The following is a 25,666-nucleotide window of genomic DNA, read 5'->3' as shown; positions in this document are numbered from 1 at the left end:
AGGAAATTGCCCTTCACTGCATCCCCCGGCAAGATTCAACCAAGTCTGGGACATAGAGAGCCTATGAAATGAGCTATGACCCCTGCCTAGTCCACTGGGAGTCTGACAACAACCAATAGAATACATTTCTTGCACAGGAACAGGAAGCTGAAGGGCAAGGCCCAAGAGAGGGTATAAATAACACTCTCTCCACTCCATGTGTTCAGCTGCACCAGGACCATATGCTTAATGGTTCTGCTCCATTAAACCACCTTTCCAATCAGCCTTCATGTTTCCAGTGCCTTTCTCCTCACTTGGAGCTGAACCCACATGGATATTTTTCCCCAACACCATGTCAAATCAACTCAAACAAAGAATACAGGTAAAACGATTCACCTTTTACTCTGCTCCTACAGTGAGTATTTTTTTTAAAAAAACTCCACCACCAGAGATATGATGGGGACAGCCAATCTTTTCCAGTTTTCCTCTCTTTGCACACCAAACAGTGTGTTCCTCTCTGCTGCCTGTAAATTGGTCTCCGACGTTTCTCAGCTTTCCCGTGGTCTGATCAATCAAAAGAGATTCTGAGCTGTGTTCAAAGTGAATTAAGCTGGAAAAAAAAAGGAACATCAGACTTCTGTAGTTTAAGTCACAGCTTTTGCAGTCCGTGTTGTTAGCCAACCTCTTAAATCGATGCTGGAACTTGCTGGCTTGTAATGTGGCCACTCCAAATTTCTTGGAAGAAAAACAAAGTGAAACGGACTTAACTGAAGCCGTTGGCTGAGAGCTCTGGGTGCACGAAAAACGAAAGTCACAAAAAAACAAAAACAAAACTCAAGCCAACCCCCCCCCCATTAATAGTCTCTCCGTGAACCTGTATCCTGTCCAAGGACATATTTCTCCCCAAGTATTCTAAGGTTTAATTCAAAGTTTTAGATCTTAGCTCTGTACAGATGGAGATTCTCATTCGGCTCATTTCCTGTCCTCCCTTCCAGGAAGGATATCTGTAATCCAGTAGCGAAACAAAGAAGATATTGCCGTGACTTGATCTGCGAAAGACAAAAACATATCATTCACGAAACGTCACACAGTTTTTAGCAAACCTGTATCTTACAACAGCAATAGCAGTTAGACTTATATACCGCTTCATGGGGCTTTCAGCCCTCTCTAAGCGGTTTACAGAGTCAGCATATCACCCCCAACAATCCGGGTCCTCATTTTACCCACCCCAGAAGGACGGAAGGCTGAGTCAACCCTGAGCCGGTGAGCCTTGAACAGCCGAACTGCTGAACTGCAGTCAGCTGAAGTGGCCTGCAGTGCTGCATTTAACCACTGCGCCACCTCGGCTCACCTCGGAACTAAAAGTCTTTGCAATTCCTTGAATGAAGCATTTCAAGAATCTTGATAACTGCTCTTATAAATGTTCTTATATATAAATTATAAATGCCTGTTCTTCCTTCTTTCTTTTTTTGCATTGAATTACACAATGAATGAAAATTTTTGAATTAAAAAAAACCCCCACAAGCTTGATCACACGAAGAAGTGGTGCCCTGCTTGCTCCTAGTCCTCATGAAGTGCTTATTTCGGGGGGGGGGTGTTCAAAAGAAAATAAGACCCTGTCTTATTTTGGGGGAACCATGGTACCTGCTTGAGGGACCAAAGAAAAAATTACAGGAACAGTACAATGAAAGTGAGAAAAAAATGCACACTATCACAATATCCCGGAAGAGGATAAAACCAAACTACTCCCACATGTATCACGTACAAGAAGTCAGGGATATTCAGGATATTCAAAAATACAGTACTACAAGTTTATTTCATGCTACTTGTTCAGAAGTAGCTACTAAGGGTGCCAGATAACCCTTAAAGGACTTCAAGGGGCCTGGACTTATGTTTCTTATGGGGGTGTAGAGAGGGCGCTCGTACTTGCGTGGGAAGCTCCACTTCCACCAGCTGAGGGCGCTTGTGTGCAGGACTCCGTTCAAATGAATGGAGCTTTGCACACTTGTGCAAGTGCTCTCCACTCACGCAAGCACTCTCTGCTCACACGAGTGGAGCTTTGTGCATGCGCGCTTGCCCACCCCTCGTGAGAGGGGAGCTTCACATGTGCATGCTTGCCCATCTCTGCCATGGTCTGGTTTCAAACAGGCCGCAGTCTGGTAACGGGCCACGGCTAGGGGCTGGAGACCCCTGATCTCTAGTTTTATGTTGGACTGGTTTGCTCCCAGAAAATAAGAACTGCATAAATGCAGCCACCCATCTATCTGGTGCAACGTTTATTAAATGCCAAACATCTTCTGCATGGTTCAGTTTTTAAGGTAGCACCCATTTGATTTCTCTTTCTTTGGATAGGATTTCTACTACATGGAAGGCAATGAAGAAAACTGTTCACGGCAGACAGGACATAAACATCTATTACTAGTGTAGAGAATTCACAGAATTATTAGAAGATTGTTCCCTAGTTTCTTTCTGTTGAATGCTTAGAAGACGTTTTTAGCTCTTTAGTGGGTGATAATTTCCAAGGCAACACGAAAAAGGACTATTTTTGACTTGATGCTTGCTGACAAGAAAGAAAGGAAGTGTTAACAGTCTGGCTTAAAAGAAGAGGGGATCTTAAGGCCAAAGACATCCAGAGTGAAGGGGGATAACTTCTTAATACACTCCTTGAGATCATGATATCCCAAATTTAAAAGATCTCGGGTGCTGTGCGAGTGGCAAGCTGGCACTGGAGAGGCTGTGCCTCTTCCATGATTTGGCTAAGCAGATCCCAAATGCCCATTTCCCTGTTCCCTTTGCATTTCCCTCATTACCTTCCTATTCCAAGGAATCTCCTTCATTTGGCCAAGAGTGTGATTGGAAGCAGCTGGCTGAACAATGAATTCATACAACCACAAAACCTTTATCTCGGAGAAGAAAGAAACTGACATTTATACCTGGGAAGCAATTTATTTTCCATATGTTTATTTATTACAAAAGAGTTCGGTTGGTTCCGTGCCTGCCTTAATAACCAGAGAGTGGATGCTTCCCACGCGCACAGCACCTACGATCTTCAGATTAAGATTCAGATTAAGGGATGGTCACGAGTCTTCCCACTTTGAGGGTTCAGAAAATGCCATCAATTATCTGTGATTTCAGCAGTAGGGAAATATTACATCTCTTGGGGTGCACAGTGTGGCAGCTGCCTTTCAACCTGTTGTTGAGCTGCCAACTGCTTCCTGCTACTATAAACAAACCATAAGCAAATATTTAAAGACGGTTCACCCTCTGAGGTTACTGAGAGCTAGAAACAAGTACTTATTCTTACTGAGCCACAGTGGTGCAGTGGTTAGAGTTCAGGGCTGCAGGCTACTAACTGTTGACTTCCGGCTGCCTGCAATTTGGCAGATCGAATCTCACCAGGCTCAAGGTTGACCCAGCCTCCCATCCTTCCGAGGTGGGTAAAATGAGGACCCAGGTTGTTGGGTGGAATATGCTGACTCTGTAAACCACTTACAGAGGGCTGTAAAGAACTGTGAATCGGTATATAAGTCTAAGTGCTATTGCTATTCCAACTGTACCAACAACTCTACCATACTTCCAAGGCCAACATACTGAAAATTTCTCGAGGAACAATCTACTAACATGAGACACACGTAGACTGGATTAGTAGTATGGAGGTTGCCAAAGTCCTCAGAATAGATCCAAATAATGTGAGTGAGCACAGCATCAACAGAAACTTTGCCTAGAAAGCAAGCAACCTTTACACACAACCCCTTTATTTTTTAATCTCAAAAGGAACCTGACAGCCCATAAGGTTATCAGTCATGAACATGGGTGCCACATACAGCAGAGGGAATTAAAATGTGTTGACTGCCTAGGCAATAGAAAATGAATTTGTGACTCAGGGCCATGCCGGCACTTCCAAATGTGTCAGGCAGGAGTCTGGTCTTTGTCTCAGGAAACCAAAAGTAATAAAGCAACAGGAAAAGATGCACGATACATTGATGTGTGCTTGTTTTACAGGGAAAACAGCACCCATGCTACCCTCATCTAATTTATAACTTAGAGTTTTAGGAATGTTACGCCTGGGTTTGTCTTACAGCATTCAAGATAGCTTGATGCATTTTTTAACAGCTTGTTTCATAAAGTTAAAAAAGGAATGGTGTTCCTGTGGCTTTACGTTCAATAAAACAAAGACACAAAATAAAGGCAGGATAATTACATTCATCATTCAAACAGGACATGTGGTTAAGATCACTGTGGAAAATCCATTCCAAGCAGTCATTCCACAGGGAACAGCTGGAGGTTCAAGAGCAGGAAACGTGGGGAGCAGTCATGTTGCACAAAATGGCTGCGACTTTAGCAACTCTTTGTAGTCAGATAAGATTCGGACTGCTCAGAAGGACTAAAAATAAAAATCCTATATAACTAGCCCTCGAGTTACAGATATAATCCAGCCTCTCAATTGCATTCGTAACCTAAGGATGTGTGGTCCGAGTGAATCATGTAAAATGAACGTGGAAACTCCCTGCTTTCGCCCACCCATTCACTAATCGAATGCGCAGGTGGTTAAGTGCACATGAGGTCTCTCAAGGTGGGAAAGGCCATGGGGGTGGGAGGGGGCTAGTGATGGAACAGCCACCTGCTTAAGACCACCCAAGGCCTCCCCAACCCACTGAGATATCTCATGCTCCCCACAATTGCTTGCGGTCCCCACCCTGCCACGCTGGGGCACTTATCTTGCAAAGATCTAGCAAGTTGTCTCCTCTCCAGCCTCTCTGCCGCGCAGGATCACGGCCCCCAGAAGCTTCCGGTCTCAGCGTGCAAAACGTTTGAACACCGACGGGAGGCTTTGGGGCTGCCTCAAAGCGTCCCATCGGCCTGCAAACACCTTGGCACGTCTTTGCAAAAAGACTTTGACAACAAGAACAGAGCCCTGGAGGGAGAGGCCAGAGGCTCCTGGGGTCTGTTCTTGCTTGCAAAGGCTTTTTTCAAAGATGACTGCAGCCTTCAAGGGACACCTTTAGGCTTCGACAAGGAAACAGCAAACGGAGTGAAGGCCTGAAGCCCCGAAGCCTTCCTCCCATTTGCAAAGCACTTTGCCGCAGATCTCGTAGTTCGAGATCAGTAGCATGAAAACTCTGCGCTACTGATACCGCATGCTCTTGCACTGTTCCCAGCGAATGTACTGAAGGCCTGAAGCAATGAAGGAAGCAAAGAAACCACGGCACAGAGGAGAAAGCTCGCTAGATCTTCGCAAGGTGGATCTCCACAGGCCCAGCGCCTACGGAGACCTGGCCGGGGGGGGGGGGGACGGGGAGAGAATAGACAGGGTGAATGTTGCAGTGCCTTCGCTGTCGTTCGTAAGAGTGAATGACTGCCATGGTGCTGCAACATCCGTAAACTCATAAGTGTGTCATAAGCACCGTGTTGCAACTTTGAACAGTCGCTAAGTGAGTTGTCATAACTCGAGGATTACCTGTACACCAAAAAGGGAATTACAAGCTCATTCCACAAGCAATTTCTTAGGCTGCACTTCTATACTCATTTTTTACCTAAGCAACAAAACTCCAGATGACCATTAGATACTAGCAAATAATGCGGGAAACTCCCTCTGTTGCCATCTTCTGGTCGTCTAGATTTCTGCAGCCCACATGTCGTTATTAATGAGTAAGATGCCCTCTGATTTTACTCAAGTACAAGTCCCAAGGCTACAGTGCAGATGAATATTGGCATTCTATTTCTCACCATACCAGGGTTTCTATTGTACCACAGTAAGACAGCTTTACATGGTCAGGTCCATTCATGTGATTTACAAGAAGGAGAAGACTCCAATACGAAAGGACAAATAAATACTGTACCATATATCACTGACACTTGGTTCTGAATAAATATGTCTAGCTTCACCAAATAAAACATAGGCACCCAACTTTTTTTAAAAGCAGGCCCAACTTTAAGTACAAGCTTATTTATAGGTGAGAGCCTGTTGTTGTTTTTACTGTGTTTTGGCCTTTCTCCAATGAACTTAGTGCTGTGTATCTCAATGAAATCCTAGCAGTGATCAAGCTAATAGGCTCAGGCAGGGCATCTACCATCAGCCCTGCAAGTCAAACCCAACTTGGAAAGCAAAGACGTGAAGGCTACTTTTATTATCAGATTATGGTAAGAGAATCTTGCAAGTCAGAATCCTTTTATCAGCCTAAGAATTATGGAGGATCACGTCTGAGATGCTTCCCCCAATTATGTTTGTTCTCTGGACCCAGATTTCTTTTCTCTGATGGGTCTTGGTTATCTTCTCAAGGTTAATCCTTGGGCCCATTACAATCAGGTAGGCCTCGACTTACAACCGCAATTCAGCTCAAAATTTCCATTGCTAAGCCAGGTCAGGTAACTTTTGCCCCATTTTATGACCTTTCTACCCCAGTTATTAAGCAAACTACTGCAGTTGTTAAGTGAATCATGCAGCCGTTAAGCAAATCCAGATTCCCCGATTGTCTTTGCTTGTCGAAAGCAGGTTGAGAAGGTCTCAAATGGGGATCAAAAGACCCCGGGAAAGTGCAACTGTCATAAATACATGCCACTCACCAAGCACTTGAATCCTGATCACAGGATACTACAATGGTTGTTAAGTGTGAAAAGCGGTCATAAGCCCCCCCTTTTAAGGGTGATTGTAATTTTGGGCAGTCACTCAATGAATGGTTATAAGTCAAGCGCTCCTTGTTTACTCTGCACTGCCAAAGACTTTTTCAGCCCCTGAGTTCTGGGAGCGGATCTGTCTGAATTAAAGCTACTAAGATAACACTGCAACCAGTAGAGTTACTGGGACAGAAGCACCAATTGTCTTAGGGTTTTGTTTCTAAATATATATTTTAATTCCTTAAGTACATAAGAACAGCCCCGCGGGATCTGGCTTCAGTTAATCTTAGTTCAGCATTTTGTTTCTCACAGATTCCTTTAATTGCAACTTTCTGAACCAAAGTATGAAATATTCTGATGCATGAAAAGTATATAAAATAAAAGCCACGGGATTTTAAAAAAAAATGTAAATAGAGTTTCACATTAAATAACATTTTTTTTGGGGGGGGGAAATCTTTCCTTTCCCCATTGAAAAACTCAATGCCTTTTATCCGGCTCTTTCTTTCAGTCCACTTATAAGAGGAAAGTATGTGAGATTTGAAATAATTACACTGTCATTGATTAAATGCTTTAAAATGCAGGAAGGGTACATTTTCTGCAGGCCCTTAAGTCTACCCATATGGTCTACTTCGCATATTTTCTCTAATAAGCCTGGTCATAAAGGACGAGCATCTGGCGGTGCTTTTAGGTGACAAAACCTCTGAAAGAATTTTTAATTATGATATAGAAAGACCTTCCAGTGACTTGGGTCATTTTTGGAAACCTGGGACAGAAGGAGTCTTATAATCTGATTGGTTGTAAAGTACAATGGAATCTGAGAGTCAATATGGTATTTTACCAAAAAAGAGAGAATATTTTGCAATATAACACATGACTCATCAGAATACTCTGGATGAATATACTATATAATCTTTGCTTGAGATGTTTATGCATACCTGAGCATGCTTCCTTTGGGTGCCTTTTAAGCGTTTTGCTCTCCGGTACGTATGCTTTGAATTAAACAACCAATTGAATAGGAACCAACCACAATGGAAGACAAAACAGTAGCATCCACCCTGATCTTTGTTTCCCTGAATGCCTCTGGATCTCACATGGATCACACAAGTAACCCCAATATGCCTCTCTTTCAAATTTTGTCAGGTTACACTGGTACCTATGTTGTCCTAGTACATAAGCAAGATTTTCACCTAAGCGTCACAAGAAAAGTTTAAAAAAAACTCTAAAAAGTTTGAATTAGAAAATATATTTCCACAAGACTAATTAGCAATAGCAATAGCAGTTAGACTTATATACCGCTTCATAGGGCTTTCAGCCCTCTCTAAGCGGTTTACAGAGTCAGCATAATTGATGGGTTGGAGCAGGGGTGTCAAACTCAAGGCGTGGGGGCCAGATGCGGCCCGTGGGGTGTTTAGATCTGGCTCGCGGGCGAAACCTGGAAACAGTGGATGACCAGCCGGCAGTGCCTCTGCCAGCAAAATCAGGGCTCCTCCCGAGCTCCGTTTCCGCTGGCAGAGGTTTGCAGGAGACCATCCCAGCTGAAAATGGAGATCAAGAGGGCTGCATCCAGACCCCCGAGCTCTGTTTTTGCTGGCAGAGTGTTGCAGGAGTCCCAGCCAAAAATAGAGCTCAGGAGCTGGCAGAGAGCTTGGGCCGCCACTGTGACGTGAGTGACATCATGCTTGCCACCCTGGCCTCCTGAGGTCAAACACAACCCTGATGCGGCCCTCAATGAAATTGAGTTTGACACCCCTGGGTTGCAGTATAAAATTCAATAGAAAAACCATTACATGCAGATGAAATGAAAGGAAGATCTGTATCATCCCTCTGATCAGATCCAAACACAAGGATCTGCTTTGCCAGACTGATGAAATAGCAAACATTTGGGGAAGGGGTTACCTGTGGATCGGTCCCACAGTTCAAGCGGCACACAGATTTTTCAATCCTGTTTATTTAATGTTTATTGCCATCTGAACTACAATGGATGCTGAAAGAGATCTGGTGCCCAAGGGATTTTGTTCCATATTTGTGAGCAAAGATTTGCAATCAATAGTTTTTCAGTTTACTTTTAAGGATTATAGGAAGTATATTACCTTCTCTAAATACAGCTTTGTCCTTTTCTCTTTGATGGTGATAGCTGTTGCCAGTGGATTTAAGAATTCATAGCATTCTTTTGTGCTTAGTATGGCAATTTTGGAAATGCAGAAGTCAAACATGGCCTTCACCCCAGAATAGCTAGAGTATGGATTATTGCAACCACTGGGGGACGGGGGAGAGAAGATTATACTTTGGAGTCCGTGGGAATAAGGAGGAGGAAAGTGACAATATGAACGTTGTAAGCTCCACACTTTTGTTTGTGCAGTGCGATATCACATGCACATAAAGACACGACATTGCCATGTTTGATCTCAGAGATAACCACTATGCTATTGCTAGCATCACTGGATTTGTTGTTATTGTTAGTTGCGAAGTCGTGTCCGACCCATTGTGACCCCATGGACAACATTCCTCCAGGCCTTCCTGTCCTCTCCCATCCTCTGGAGTCCATTGAAGATCATGGCTGCTGCTTCGGTGACTCCATCCAGCCACCTCATTCTCTGTTGTTCCTGCCTTCTTCCGTTGGGTGAATGTATTTCTAGCCGGCTGAATAGCTGGCTCAGAAGTACAATGGATTCTAGATCTTTCTTTCTTGCAAATTAATCTTGGAACAAACTTTTGTTTTTGCTGAACTGAACCCATGAGAACTTCACTGTATCTAAAATGGCTTTTGATTTACTATCGTCAAGGGAAGTTCTATCAAGAAATAAATCTCTGAATTTAATGCCTTTCTGCTACTATTAATCGCATGAATTTATCTCAGTGGGACTGTAAAAGCTGGCATAAAAGAGGACAACTGGTGGATAACTCAGTGTCAGAAATTGTCCCCATTTTTTTTCCAAGTAAGCAAATTATTCTATAAAATTGATTCAAAATAGATTCAGTAACTTGGCAACAGACTGGGAGGATATAATGCTCCTTCCCCAAAAGGAAAAGAAACAAGACCAGTTTCAATTGTTGGCTTAGAAATTGTTAGCGCTCACCGTAGAAAAAGTTTTAAAGTACGCAGGTACATAATCCTCTAGTTACTAATGCAATAGAGCATGCCCATCACATTGGTAACCTGAGGATTCATTAATTGGATCACATTAAATGAATTAGATCCCTCCCTGCTTTACCCAATGTGCAGGTCATTAAGTGCACATGAAGTATCTAAGGGTGGGGAAGACCGGGGGGGGGGGGTGTAGTGCTTCTGACTGCCCAAGGCTTCCCCCGATCTATTGAGATATCTCATGCTCCCCCCCCCCGGCCATTCTGACCCACCAGGCATCCACAGGCACTGCAAAAGCAGCATGAGATTGCTCTTCCGAAGCCTTCCATCCCTTCGCAAAAGTTGTTGGAACGGAGCACAGAAGCCTTTGGAGGGGGTACGATCTCGTACTCCTCTTATAAATAACTTCTTATAAATATATAAGAAATTAAATTGCTTGAGAAGAATAGTTTTCTAGGAAACTAGCTGATAGCCTGGCATTGCCCGAGTATTTTTTTATAGGGGGAAAATGTCTAGACCAAATGTAATTTCTAATGTTGGATTTTCTCCATTACCAGATAAAGCCCCCTTGTGCAGTATTGTGAAGCCGTTACCATGGCAATTCCACTGCACTGTACAGTAGAAGTCATTTTACGGCACAACAGGTTGTATCTTAACAGAACACACACCCGAGGGGTACTTGGGGTGTCTTATCCCTACAGTATTTTTTTCCAGAAAATAAGTCATCTGTGTACCAAGTTTGATTGAAATTGTTCGAGGCGTTCCAGAGTTATGCTGGAACATACACACACATACATACAGAGCCAGATAGATAGATGATAGACAGATGGATAGATGGATGGATGGATGGATGGATGGATGGATGGATGGATGGATGGATGGATGGATAGATAGATAGATTGATTGATCTACATGCTAGAAGAAATCTCATCAAAAACTTGGATGCATTCAGCCTACCATGAGGCATCTCTAAATGTGTGCTGAGGTCTCTCAGGGCAATATTTAGTTCCTCCACCTTCTGCTGAAGGACGAATGATTTCATTTGACGCAAACGTGCAATATCTGATGATGACAACATGCCAGATTCAAGACTCTTTAAAACCTCATGGATGCTTCCCGAGCTGTCGGTTGACTCTGTACACTTTGAGAGCTCTTAATGGAAAGAAAAAATAGCTGTTAGCAACTGGTTTACAGCATACAGATATTCCTCGACTTACAACAATTTGTTTAATGATGGTTTGAAGTTACGATGGCAATGAAAAAAAAAGTGACTTACGATCATTTTTCACACTTGATGACCATTGCAGAATCCTTGTGGTCAGGTGATCAAAATCTGGACACTTGCAAACTGGCATAGATTTATGACGATTGCAGTGTCCTGCTTTCAGGTGACAGGTGACCAATTTTTGCAAAGTTAATGGGAAAGCCAGTTTCACCAAACAACCATGTTATTAAATGAGCCCCTGCAGTGATTCATTTGCAAACTGTGGCAATAAAGATTGGGCACGGGGGGGGGGGGGAGTCAACTATCTCTCTTAGCCACAGAAATTTTGGGCTCAATTGTGATGATAAATTGAAGGCTACCTACATGAAAAAAGCATCATATTTGCCTTTTCAGTCTATGCTTTTGGTTTTGACAGACTTATTTTTTTAAAAAAATGATAGAGAAACGTTTACCAAATATGAAGTGAAAAAAGGACTACGAGAGACTCATAGCACTGTGTTTCTGAATCTGGGCCTCTTAAATTTTCCAGGTCTACCTTGCTCTGATGGGTGTGTTTAAAACGAAAGATACACCTTGAGTCCAGGCTGGGTGAACATCGGGTGAGCTTATGCTTAGAAGATGCATTACACAGAGAGTGTGACTTTGACCTGATAATATTGAGATGAAGAGAGCTTCATATAAATATTAATTTTTAAAGACTGAGGTCCATGCATAATCAATAACTAGACCCAAAACTATGAACTCCCTCCATTTAGGAGGATGATGGGATGAGATGGGGGGCAGAAAATGGGCCCTTTTTTTTTTTACAAAAACAGGGGCCTTTTTGCCTTCCCCCAGCCCTGCTGAGGCCTGCCGAGGGCTCCTGGGGACTGGGGGAAGGCAAAAACGCCTCCGTCTTTGGGATGGGGGGGGGGCAGGGCTTCGGGAGGCCACAAATGGCTGCATTTGGTGTATAAGACACACCAACTTTTCCACACTTTTTTTTGGGGGGGGGGCGGGAAGGCGCCTTATACTCCAAAAAATATGTCAATGATCCCTTGGTGCCACAGCCTCAAAAGAGCAACATACATTTGAGAAACAACTCATCCTAGAATAGTACTACTATTCCCTAATCTGTTCTTTAAAGTAAAATCATTATTAAAATCAGGCATACATAGAAAGAGGCTGAAGGGGGGGAGAGAAGTCATCCAACTGTTTATGAGACACTATGCAAGGAAAATGAATAAAAAGCATTAAGATGATAGTTATGCTAATATTTTTAGTAGTGCAAATATACTATTCCCAGGGACAATGTAAATCAAAGCAGAAGAAAAACTGTCTTTCACAAACATAGCTAATTATCATATTCTTGTCATAGATAAATAGATAGATATAGATAGATAGATAGATAGATAGATAGATAGATAGACAGACAGACAGACAGAGGAGTCCTCCCCCCATATTTTTCAAATATGAAGATAAACTTTTTTTTACTGTATGTCCTTCCACATCCCACCCCTTTCTTTCTGCCCCATTATCATCTCTGGTGGTAAAACTTCAAGTTTATATTCCAACAAGGGTTTGCAAATGTGTTTGAAATTCAATCTGAACAAAATAAAGGAATCTGTATTCAGTAGAGCTACTTCCTAAATCTGAGAAATGCAGGCTCATTTTCTTTGAAATCTCTGCCTGTGGGTGTAGGATGCCTGTTCATGCATAATTTACTGGACCTTTGTGCCACTGCACCTTCTGGAAAGTATAGCATGAAATCATACTATATACCACTGCCCCCCCTCCCAACCACCTGGTACTTCAGGAATTAAACAGAGACACAGAAAACAGGTTCTGTAGCTTACGTGAAAAACGGAAGTTTCAATGCATGCGCTTAGAAATGCATCTCATTAGAATAAGCGATGATTATTCATATATTCAAGTAGATCTAAACAAAATAGTTTCCTCCATCTACTATTGTATCGTGGAAATAGGTATCAGACAGAAAACAAGAACAAGCAGGAAGCTGGAATCAATAGAAGTAGCCTTCGACTTACAAGACAAGTGAGCCCGAAATTTCTGTTGCTAAGTCAAACATTTGTTAAGTGAGTTTGCCCCATTTTACAACTTTGCTCGCCATCATTGTTTAAATGAATCGTTGCATTGGTTAAGTTGGTAACACTGTTAGGTGAATCTGGATTCCCCGCTGACTTTGCTTGTCAGAAGGTCCCAAAAGCAGATCACACTGCAACCATCATGAGTCAGTGGCCAAGCATCTGGATTTCGATGACATGACCATGGGGACGCTGCAACAGTCATCAATGTGAAAAAACGGTCATAAGCCAACTTTTTCCAGGGACGTAACTTTGAACAGTCACAAAATGAACTGTTGTAAGTCAAGGACTACCTGCAAGCAAGCAAACAGTGATGTTGGGAGGTTCTGAAGGCATCGCTGTGCTGGTTGCTTCCCAGGTGACTCATCTCCTTTTTCTCTTTTATTACATTGGGCATGTTTTTAGCTGATAGGCTGCCCAGAATCATTAGAGGTTGGGTGATCTTATAAATTTGATAAATCAATGGAAGACCCTATGACTGAGGGCAGTGGAAAAGTCAGTTCCTGAGTGTAGGAACTAGGGCTGATCATATCTTCAAACGGGGGGGGGGGGGGGAGGTTTAGCTTCAAAATAGTTTTGAGCAAAGATCCTTTCCGAGCAGTTTCCTGAAGCAACGCAGCTCCTTTCTTTCCCAGAGGAAAGCACCGTGGAAGGAGGCTGAAGGGGAAAAATCTTCTCCTGCAATCCTGGCTGACGTGGTTCCAGGTTGGGTGCAGTTGTGGGATTCAGCTGGTTCGGGCCGATTCGAGCGAACCGGTTTGCCCGGGTCTGACACAGTTGTTAAATTGGTGGCTGGCTCTGCCTCTTCCAGGAGCCCCCACGTGCCCCCTGCTTTGGCTCCCAGGTAAGGGAGGCCTTCTAGGGTTGTGGTGCCTCCCTGTGGCTGGTTTTGGCTCCCAGGGGATGCGGGGGGCCAAGTGCCCACCCAGCTGGTCTTTAGGGCAGAGAACCGGTTGTTCAATTATTTGAATCCCACCACTGATTGGGTGGCTTTGCCAAACAGGGCAGAAATTAGACTGGCATGAGGCGTCCGGGAGTCTTCAGTTGGCACTTGAGAAAGAAGATTGACAGGACTCTCCTCCCTCAAGGGGACTTGAACCGATTGGGTTTGTTTTGTTGAGGCCTTCTTTTCAGAGGAGACTGCAGGTAGTCCTCAACTTACAACAGTTCATTTAGGGACTGTTTGAAGTTACAACGGCACTAAAAACAAGGGACTTATGACTACTTTTCACACTTATGACCCTTGCAGCATCCACATGGTCATGTGACCAAGATTCAGATGCTTGGCCACTGGCTCGTATTTATGACGGTTGCAGTGTCCCAGGGTCACGTGATCCCTTTTTGCGACCTTCTGACGAGCAAAGTCAATGCGGGAAGCCAGACTCACTTAACAGCTGCGGCTAGAAAGTAAACGGGGCCAAACTCACTCAACAAATGTCTCACTGAATAACAGAAATGTGGGGCTCGGTTGTGGTCATAAGTCAAGGACTACCTGTAACCTGTTGCCTTAACTTGCAAGGTGAATCTAAAACAGTTTGCATCGGTCCAACAGGAGTTATGTATGTGTGTGTGTGTGTGTGTGTGTGTGTGTGTGTGTATATATATATATATATATATATATATATATATATATATATATATATATATATATATATATATATATATATATATATATATATATATATATATATATATATATATATATATATATTCTTTCTTTCTCAAATTGAGCGCACAAAGCAATCATCGGTCTTCCTCCCTCCCTGTATCTGACAGTGGAAAAATAATTTGTTTCCCCTCCTTCAAGTCACTGTCATGCGCGATGAAATATACCTACTGTCAGAAAAATAGATTTCCTGCGTGGCTTGCAAAAAATCCAGTATGTCATCTCCTTTATCTGCAACTTCAGACTCTCCTCCTCCCTTTTCTTCGGGCATATACGTGAAATCGGTGGCAACGGGTTTTCCGAGCAAGCCAGCGGCTCTCATTTTTTCTTTCCGCCGCTTCTTTTTCATTTTCCTCTTTTGGTTTTGAGTCAAGTTGGGACTGTCCCTCTGTTGCGGCTGCAAGTTGTCTCCCATTGAGTTTTCACGCCCTCCACGTTTTGCTGGATGTCCACGTCCACCAGCAGGAGTTTGACAAACGTCCTTCCGTTTTCTCCTCCGCCGCTTTCTTGGAAGTTGTTCTTCGTCATTCTCCTCTGTGCATTGAGAGAAAAAGAAAATGGACTGTAAATACAATAGAGCAGTGTTTCTCAACCTTGGCAACTTGAAGATGTCCGGACTTCAATTCCCAGAATTCCCCAGCCAGCGAATGCTGGCTGGGGAATTCTGGGAGTTGAAGTCCGGACATCTTCAAGTTGTCAAGGTTGAGAAACACTGTCCTAGACACTTCCCCATCTTCAAGTTGACAAGGTTGAGAAACACTGCAATAGAGGGTAGGAAGCAATTTGACTATCTGGATAAAAACGTCCCTTTTCTCTAAGATGGCGATGCTTCATAATCTCAGATGGGAGGGGGGGGAGAGAAAGTTCATTTTGATTACAAAATTCGATTACGGGTAGTCCTCAATTTACAATGGTTCATTTAGTGACTGTTCAAAGTTACAACGGCACTGGAAAAAAAGTGAGTTATGGTTGTTTTTCACACTCGGGACTGTTGCAGCATTCCCACTGCGACATGATAAAAATTTCACACGCTTGGTAACCGACTCATATTTATGACGGTTGCTGTCTCCTGGGATTATGGGATCACCTTTTGTGACCTTCTGACAGGCAAAGTCAACGGAGAGGCCAGATTCACTTAACAACAGTGGCAGGAAAGGTCGTACAATAGGGCAAAATTCACCTAACCAAACGTTTCACTTAGCAACAGAAATTTGGGGCTCAATATATTATTTACCATAATATATTCCTCATGAATGAAGAGCATGGATTCTCTCTCTCTCTCACACACACACACAAAGACAAAATTGGTATTGCAGTATAAGGAGTCTTCAGTTTTGAGGAGTGGGGGCTGGTCAACACAAAGGAGAGAATGAAGTGAGATGAGCACAAATGCCGGGTGTTGTTGTGGCCCACCAGCGGCCAGGATAGCTGGCAGCCGAGTCGGACAGTGAGGAGGTTGGGGAGGAAGAGGGGCCAGTCCTGGAGTCTGGGGAAGGCTCTGACGAGGGCTCTGCGTCGGAGGCAGAGGGGGGGGCCAGAGCCGTCTGACAGTTATCAGCTGCCTTCAGAGTCATTCATCAGTGAGGCAGAGGAACAGCTAGAGTTGCCAGATGAAGGGACGAGGGTCGACTTGGCAGTAAGGCCACAGGTGGACGGTGAATGGCCCCTCCCATAGGGAATAAAAGAGGAGAGAAAGGGGAGTGGAGTTTGCAGGAGACAATTAGTTCATTCCTGCATTCTTGCCAAGTATTGCTGCGTCAGAAAGATATCGGCCTGGCCACTCTCCAAGCCTGATAAAGGTCGGCAATTTGCTGGAGAGGAATTCACTGTAAATTAAATAAAAGGGGTTTAGCAGGACGAGGACTCGGCTTCGTGCTGTTGGGGAAGCCTCGGTCACAACAGGAATTTCCTATTTGGTTTGGATAAGAATGAAGGCCTCTTCATTTGTGTCAGAAGCTACAAATTATATGCATATAACATTCATTGAGTGAATAAAACAGACATAAAATAGGTCATAGAAATTTAGCACATGTAAAAATGCATAAATATTTAACACTTAATAATAAATATTTAAAACTAAGCGTCATTTAGTTTTAATCCTATTAAATTATTAGAATTAAAACTAAATGACATTCACTCAGGATTGGGCCACGATGACAGTTTTTCCTCTTGTTGAAGGACATTGTAGCATGTGTGAGACTCTCTACACAGAGTGTCTTCTACAGGCAAACCTCATATGAAGACACAACTTTACGAAATTGGAAGGAACGATTGCAGTAACACCAATTTTATTTATGCTCCCCTCAATTAAGCAAATTACAGCTTAGAAGAATATAGGCAAGGAGCTTCAAGGTCATCTTAAATAATTTCCAATTAAATAGTGTGTAACATGGGAGACCCTTCCCTCAGATGATTGTTTATAAGGTGGCTAGCTGTTTTCTCAAATAAAAATATATAAGGAGTTATACTTCTATCCCATCTTCTCTGACCCACCCATTATCTCTGCAGATACATGATAAGACTCTGTTTTCCGCTAACGCCAACAAGAATGACAATACTATTTAAAATACTCATCTAATTCTACTGCTGAGTTGATTATTAATATTGTATTGTTTTTATCAGCTGGCACTGGCTTTCTCTCAACTTTATTATATATTATCTTTGCTAGTGTACCATGTTTCACATTTTAATTCACCTCTGCAGCGCTCAGAAGATGCCCTTCACTGAGATCTCTACAAGCAGAATTAATATGAACATATACTTTACTGAGAAGCCAGTGATTTAAAAAAATGAGAAAAATCTATGTTTTTGGTTCCCAAATGCTTTATTTTTGTTAGTTTGGCTTCTGGCACACAATATTCATCTGGTGCCTCAGCTATAATTCATGCCCAGCCTTTCCACTAATAAATTTGCTCTAAAGATGAGAACTGCAATTTCATTCTTGTAACCTCTCCGTTTTCAGGCTTTGTTATCTCCGAAACGCTTCCTCTCTCTTTTCATAATATCAGCTCCGGAGTCGCGAGTTCTTTAACTGACAGATGAGTGACTCACTGCAGAGCAGTTCTGATCCCTTCAAAGGAGGAGGAATAAAAGCCCATTTGCAATTCAACGCGGCAGCATTAAAGAGACTTTAAATAATTTGCACCACAAACCTACACTGAACAGCGTGTTACCTGTATGACAATTGAAACAAACATCTCCCGGGAGAATACAGACAGATGAGAGGAAGAACCAGTGACAAATTCATTCCAGCTCTGCATGAAATGGTGCAGATGTTAAGGTATCATTGCTTAAGCTCCCCTTTTAAAGGGGAAATAAAGCGTAAATCGATGTGAGGGCTGAGCGAAGAGGGGCGATGCGTTTTTTCCTATGCGGATAGAAAACATTTATCCTACGCACACTTCTCTGGGAGGAAGTCCACTCATCAATTAGTTAAAGAAACATTGCAGCCTTTGTTCAAAAACCAGAAACAACATTTGTGCGTGGCCATGAAGAACATGAGAATCCCTTTGAATGGGTTGTGTAAAGCTCCACTTGGAAGTTCTCTTTCATAGGAGTGTAGCAATCTCAAGGGCAACAACAGACATATTTTATAAAGAGATGAAGGGTTTATGTAGGAAACATATTCAGCTTATTTATTTATAGCTCTTTCTATTATATAATTTTTAGTAATGGACTGTAAGACGAATTCTCCAGTATTTTCTCATCCAATTGAGGGGCTCAAAATAGGCATTCATTTTAGCCATGTGTTCTCTGGCCGTGTCCTGCACAGGACTAAGGTAGCAGCTATTCTATTCTCTGGTTTGTCCTTCTTCGTGGGTTGCAAGACCCCAGAGCAGAAATTTAATCTTGAAGGAAAGAATACACCAGAGCTCTAGCTGTTTACCAACATTAGATATTCAGTAACTTTAATAGATGGTTGCAAAGGAGTGGATTGCTAAAAAAAAAAAGACTAAACAAGAGTTCTTTGTGAACAACTGTGGTGTTATGAATTATCACTATGCAGTTAGGCTTGCTCATAGGTCTTCAGCTACTAAAAATAATTAACCCAGTGTTTGTATCTGTGTGATGGGAAACTTACAGCAATGAGACAATTATCTCCAAGGAACCATGAACACAGGAGGTGGCTGCCTATAAAGGCCATTAGCTGCAATTCTTCTCACCCAGCCGCCATCCTGGGAGTCAAGAACGGCTGACTGTATGTCGCTTTGCAGATCTTGGAGGGATGGAGGAAGGTGGAAGTTGTGCTGAAATGCAGCAATAATGGCAATTCTTTCCCTGGGATCATTGGCATCGCAACTGATTTCCAGGAAGCTATTGATAGGTCAGCTGTAACACCAAGATGGAGGAATTTCAGCTGTGACCTAATTTCAGCTGTAATATAATATTAGGGAAGCTGGAAACAATATTCATATGTATACTTGTTATTGGCACTACATTTCTGAATCCCCTGTTACTTAAATATATCATTAGCAACGAATGATTCCCCAACAAATAAAACAACTTAAAATAAGAAAAAAAAACTTTCAGTAAGTTAAATAATTATACAAATCCACCAAAACCAATATTAACTAAAGCCTTACTACTGGCATCTACTTTTAAAGCTCCCCCCTGCAAGCAATCCAAAGATCCAACCATTATTCCAAATATTCGGGGTCATTACAGAGAAGGGCTAACCTTGAATTTCTGCTAGGAGAATCAGCAGCTGTTCCAATATTTCTTAGACTAGGCCTGAAGCGTCCAGGGCTTTAAATAACCATCCACAATTATTCTGTAAGTGCTCATTTCCTGCATTTTGCCAGGAAACCAACTGGCAGCCTTTGAATCAACCAGGCTGCCAAATTTTGAGCCCACAGATTTTCCCCCCCTATAACCTCTCCAGTCAAATTAAAGCACAGCAGGTTGAGTCTGCCTGTAGCAATAGTAATAGAACTTAAGATTTATATATCACTTCGTGGTGCTTTACAGTCCTCTCTAAGCAATTTACAGTGTTAGCATACTTCCCCAGCAATCTAGGTTCTCATTTTGCCAAGTTTGGAAGGATGGTAAGCTGAGTCAACCATGAGTTGGTTAGGATTGAACTGCTGGCAGTTGCAGAATTAGCCTGCAATACTGCATTCTAACCACTGTGCCACCATGGCTCCAACCTTCGAGTTACTGGCAGATGTAAGGTAAGGTAAAGGTCCCCTCGCACATATGTGCTAATTGTTCCTGACTCTAGGCGGCAGTGCTCATCTCCATTTCAAAGCTGAAGAGCCAGTGCTGTCCAAAGATGTCTCCATGGTCATGTGGCTGGTATGACTAAATGCCGAAGGCGCATGGAATGCTGTTACCTTCCCACCAAAGGTGGTCCCTATTTTTTCTACTTGCACTTTTACATGCTTTCAAACGGCTAGGTTGGCAGAAGCTGGGACAAGTAACGGGAGCTCACTCCGTTACGCGGCACTAGGGATTTGAACCGCCAAACTGCTGACCTTTCTCATCAACAAGCTCAGCGTCTTAGCCACTGAGCCACCTTACTGCCCTTACTGGCAGATGTACCGGTGTTCTAAAATAATTTTAAAATGGACAAAGGTGGTTGATTGGCTAAGCCTGTTTTAAAATAAATGTTCCTGGTGTTGCCACAGTTTGAGGTGTCAGGAGAAGAACCGGATCCAGATCAGGAGGCTAGGCGTCTTTCTGAAGATGTATATTACCCCATCAACTGTAAGTGCTGTCATGGTGCTCCAATCTTCCTTGGAGCCAGCTTCCTTTTTTTCCTTCTTTAAGCCAGTCCATGGCCAGATGTTGGTCCTCTCAGAAAACTCTACCACTCTTCGAAAAAGCTATTATTTCACCAGATGGAGAGTCCTGACAGACTCCCTCAACAATTTCATGCAGATGTAAAAAGTGATGAAGGCAGAAGAGCCCTAGTGACACAGTGGTTAGAATGAAGTATTGAAAGCAAACGCTACCCAGAGCCTGGAGTTCGATCCTGACAGGCTCAAGGTTGATTCATCCTTCTGAGGTTGGTAGCACGAGGACCCAGATTTTGGGAGGCAAATTGCTGACATTTTAAACCACCCAGTGAGTGAAGTAAAGCACTAGGAACATATGTAAGTGCTACTGCTAGAAGGGAGACAACGGATCTCTATATAAATTATCCGAAATAATTGTGTAGAAAATCAGTCTAAAGGATCAGAATGGAAGAGCTGCAAAGCAAATGCAGATCCATTCCTTTCCCTCCCACCGAGACGATACAGAATAATATGGTAGACGGCTGATAAAAACAATCGTCACGCTCCCTCTGGGTGACAAAAATTCATCAAGCCCTCTAAGGCAATTTCAATGCCTCAGCCCTCTTCCTAAAAATACGTTGTGAAATACGCCGGGTGGCAAAGGACCATCGTACTGAGATTCCCCATTACCTTTCCTTACCCCTGGCAGGAGTGGTTGCTGCCAGAACACACAGCCGGGAGGCAGATTTTGGCAGCCACCCATCTTAACTTCTATTTTCATTCTGCAGAACTGAAACACAATGTTCAAGATGTCTTGTTTCAAAGATCACACTGGAATGCATTTTACATCTTTTCTGAACATGCCCAACGATTCAGCCTTTCATAGATATGAATCCAGATCTCTGCACAACTGAGATTTCCCCCCCTCCCCAATATAAAAAGTAAGAATCCTGTTAATGACAAAACGCTGAAGGTAACATGTACCACACACTGTATATATCTGCTCATAATCTTGGCACCCTTTTTCATTTCAGAATCTTGGAAGGAACCAGCACTGTGTCTCACTTAGCAAGGAACACGATGAATTCAAGGGGCTCACAAGCATGGAAACAAACCATCTTCCATTGTTGCCCCTTACAGCGGCTAATTAAGGTAGCCATTTACAGCTCAATTCTCCATGATGCTGTCTTGGCCCTTTTCAACATTGTCAATTAGTGTCCATCATTTCATTTGATGATAGAAAATCCCAAGTTTAACTATCTCCAGTTTGCTCCCTCATCATTTCTAGTTCAGATAATAGCCTGCAGATTGTCACTAATCAAGCTTGATGAAATGTACAAAGCATTTCCCTGGATGTTCTCCAGCAGAACATAGGATTGTAAGATGATCAGAGACCTTATTTTCAGTTATTGAGAAGAGAGCATTTCAGGAGCTACGTAATTGGTGACACTTAAAAGAACTGGTCTGAGATGTGATAGTGATTCTGGGAAGTATGGAACCATGTCAGAAAACCCCAAGTCCTTATTAATTTATCTCCCCCTTTATTTATTTATTTGTTTGTTTGTTTATTTATTTATTTTTGCAATTTTGTTTTTCTTCATCCAGCATGCCAGAATTTGGTTTATGAATGAGACATTCAAACATTCTTTTCCTTATTTTGTTTTAATACAGTACATTCTGCTTGATGAAGTAATTAGAGTGCAGTTTTGCAGGCTAACCCACCCCTCACTTCCAGCAGTTCGATCCCAACTGGCTCAAGGTTGGTTGACTCAGCCTTCCATCCTTCCGAGGTCAGTAAAATGAGGAGCCAGATAGTTGGGGGCAAGAGGCTGACTCTAAACCACTTAGAGAGGTCTGTAAAATGGTATGTAAGTCTAAGTGCTATTGCTACATGAACGTAACTGGATCTTCTATCTCTTTAATTGCGTTGTTAAAAGTGGTGGTGGTGATGGTTTCTCTATAAATTTAACCATTCTGTTATTTTATCCAATGGACTTTACCCAATAGACTCCAGGAGCTTCTTTTTAGAGGTATAAGCCATTCCGCTGTGTATTCATAAACGTAGTGACTTGTCTCTTAAAGTTATAATACCGATATCTATTATTAATACAATTTATTAGATTTGTCTCCCACCGTTCACCCATGATCTTAGGAAAATGGACACGGTGCTCCCTCCTTTATTGTTCTCTAATGGGAAGAAGCTACTACTATCTTGGCTTTCCCTGCGGTGAACCTGGCTCCAATCCCAGCTGACCTTTTGCAAAGGCAGAAGAAAAACTGCAATGCCAGAATTTTTTCCCCACCCCTTGTAGCAGAATGTTTCCTTGAATGCATCATTTCACACGCGGAGAGTCTGCGGATGGGAGTGCTCTGGAACCGGAGAGGCACCTGGGCAAAGAGCCCCTTGGGTCAAATTGGATCTTGCTGTCCTGGGCTATTCAATGTGGGCTTTGTGAAAACTTAACATTGGTTGAAGAATAAATAAAAGAGTTTGCGAAAGGAGGAAAGGAAGAAAAGAGTCCCGCATTTCTGATTTGTCTTTACTTCAGGAGAGGGCTTAAAAGGAGAAAATGGAAGAAGGGACAGCTTTGAATATGTGTAATTGAATGATGACTATCTTGATGCATTAAGACAGCAGGGCAGAGTGTTTTTTCAAGCAATTATACCCATCAGTCCTTTCAGATTACAGTGGTGGATTGGAAAGTCACCGGCCAGCTACATGATTGCCAAAGTCCATTATTTTGAAGAAATAAAGCTTTTGCTTTCGGTATGTAATGGGGGCACCAAGGGTATTTTCAATACAAAGGAAGACAGAAAGCGAAGTCACAGTGTTTTCAGAAATATTCACTAATTTAAGTCTGCATTATCCCTTCTCCATATATTCATTTAAATATTCTATATATTTTCTTTTACCCAGAAGACTAATGCCGGTGAACAAGTATTTTATCACTGTCTTATAACAGAATAGTGGTTTTTTTTAATTAAAAATTATTTTCAACAATCTTACTGGGGCTAAAAGCCTTGTGAAATCACCTTAATTTGACATCCATTAATTTATTTTGTTAACACAATTCAGTATTTGGGCTGCAGCTTTTGGGAGAGACGTTTCATATCAGTCAGGTAGTAACATAAGCATTCTGATTTCACCTTATTAATAAACCTTGCACCTCATTACAGAGTCCTTATCGCAATTTCTCTGGCAATTGATCTAATAATTAAAAACTATCGTAAATAGTGACAGCATTTATTTAATCTTAAAGACCTCGTTAATTTAATTCTCCCCAAATGCTGATATCTAATTGCCTCAATTTTCTATTTCACATGCAAACATACAGAGACAGCATTTTTTTCTCTTCTTCCTTTAATTACAAACCAGATTTAAATTTGTTTATTTGGTTACAGCCATTTCACATCCATTAAAATATAATCAAACACCTGAATGTTAGTGACACTATGGAAACCAATCTATGCTTTAGGAAACCAAAGACATTTCCATTTTGCCCAATGAATCTAAAATCCTTAACATCCTATAAGGCTGTACTGTTCTTTAGCGTTTTACTGTTATTCAGAGTTTAATTACTTTGATAATGGTAGCAAGACTGACTTCTTCCCAGCTATTCAACACTATTAATACAAAAACCAGGGTAAACTCTCCTGGTCTATCAGAAACTTTTCAAATTGAAAAAAAAATGATTTTGTAGTGAAAACAACGAAAAAGCAAAATCAAAGAGGGAGAAATTCTCCCTGTCCCTTCTTTCCCAGGTGTTCTATAAAATTCTATAAATCTGACATTTGGCTTAGTATTTTGTGATAACTCAGTTAGGGCGGCTATAAGCAATCAAACATGTTGATTATTGGGATGCTGTCCTTCTGCAAACTCTAAACACGGGAAGTTCAAAATTCCAGGTGCCTTCTTTGATAGAAAGTCCCTGACATTTCATGTCTACATCGTATTTACATTTTCATCCTTTTTGCACTTCTGTTAAAGTACAAGACTGCCGCTTCAGCAGTGGAGAAGAAGAAAGGAGGAGAAAATGAGCTTTTCTTTTCATGTCTTTACAACAGCATCTCTACCCTCCAGGGAAATTGTGTCACTGGGAAGAAATGTCAAGGTTTCATTACGTTTTGTGCAAAGCATCCCTCTAACCTAATTTTCAGTGAAGCTGTCCATGCTCTGAATGGGGGTAAGTTTATAAATTGCATTAACGGATGTATTATACTATTGTGGATGACTGCCGCACTATTAATCCGAAAGCCTTCAGAGATATGCAAGGTCACTTCCTTCTCTTGAGTCTCGGCCTCCCCCTTGTAACAGGTCTCATGGAAGTGGAGGTTTTGGGGGGCACGTTCCTTCAAATGGCCCTTAGGCGTTTCAGAGAAGCCTTGATCAACAGAGGTTTAAATTTTACCCTGAGAACTTTAAACAACCAGCCGATAAGTAATCCAAATATTCATACGAAGATTTGGCCTGGAGAATGATATTCTGAAACTCTTCCTTCGCTTGTTTAATTGTAACTGAACACATCACCTAATGATAACTTGCCTGTTTATATTGATTGCCCGTATTTCTCAATATTGCATCAAAGCCAGCTTCGAGAATTATGTAGAGCGGCCACATCGGTTGGTTTCACATTAATTTTAAGTGGCAGGGACCACTTTGGCAGTCCAAAGAAATGTCCATGGAAAATACCTTTCTGGAGCATCCCGGGAACTTGAAATTCATGAGTTCTTGCGCGTGAAAGAAAATTATTTGTGTAGCCTGCTCGTGCTTCAATAAGGAGGCTTTATAAATATCACCAACCAGAACTATCACCAAGATTTTAGGATAATGTTCATTTCATAAAAGGAACCCAGTGCAAACATTACATTATCTAATCTGGGTCAATCACCAGGACCAGAGTTTGTGCCTTCCAAGCTTTGGGATTTATGCTGGAACCTCTCTTCAGGAACTTGAAAGGGTTCCAGCACCAGTCCGAAAGCTCGGAAGGCAAAACCTCTGGTCCCAGTAACCAACCAGATTGCAACATTATCCTGGGACACATATTCACCTGCCTGGAACCCGCACTGCATTTCGGACGTTAAAACATTAGAGAAGGCCCAGAGATATTTTACGAGAAGAGTACCCAACTCCTCTGCTCGTAAGGAAATTCCATCTGCCCCCAGGCTTGAAATTTTAGGCCTGGATCACCTTGAACTAGGCGGTCTAGATTCCGACCTGAGCTTAGTGCACAAGATCATCTGCCATAACGTCCTACCTGTTAATGGCTACTTTCACTTCAGCTGCAATAACAGAAG

At 42.3% G+C, this 25,666-nt stretch overlaps 1 protein-coding gene across 1 annotated transcript in view; it reads right to left on the bottom strand.

The window, feature by feature from the left end:
- Positions 1-821: 821 nt before the first annotated feature.
- Positions 822-25,666, bottom strand: part of ERICH1 (glutamate rich 1) — a 73,473-nt gene continuing 48,628 nt past the window's right edge. Inside the window, exons 4-6 of the mRNA XM_087718988.1 lie at positions 14,826-15,188; positions 10,637-10,831; positions 822-1,028 (exon numbers count right to left, since the gene is read on the bottom strand). Of these exons, the coding sequence (XP_087575114.1) occupies positions 952-1,028; positions 10,637-10,831; positions 14,826-15,188 (635 nt within the window). The 3' untranslated portion in view covers positions 822-951. The remainder of the gene's footprint in view (positions 1,029-10,636; positions 10,832-14,825; positions 15,189-25,666) is intronic.

The sequence above is a fragment of the Thamnophis sirtalis genome, unplaced genomic scaffold (genome assembly GCF_051295495.1).
Source record: "Thamnophis sirtalis isolate CommonGarterSnake01/CBP01778 unplaced genomic scaffold, rThaSir2_p1.2 scaffold_6, whole genome shotgun sequence".
NCBI lineage: Eukaryota > Metazoa > Chordata > Lepidosauria > Squamata > Natricidae > Thamnophis > Thamnophis sirtalis.
Note: the sequence above shows the minus strand (reverse complement) of the source record. Positions and strands in the feature narration are given on the sequence as shown.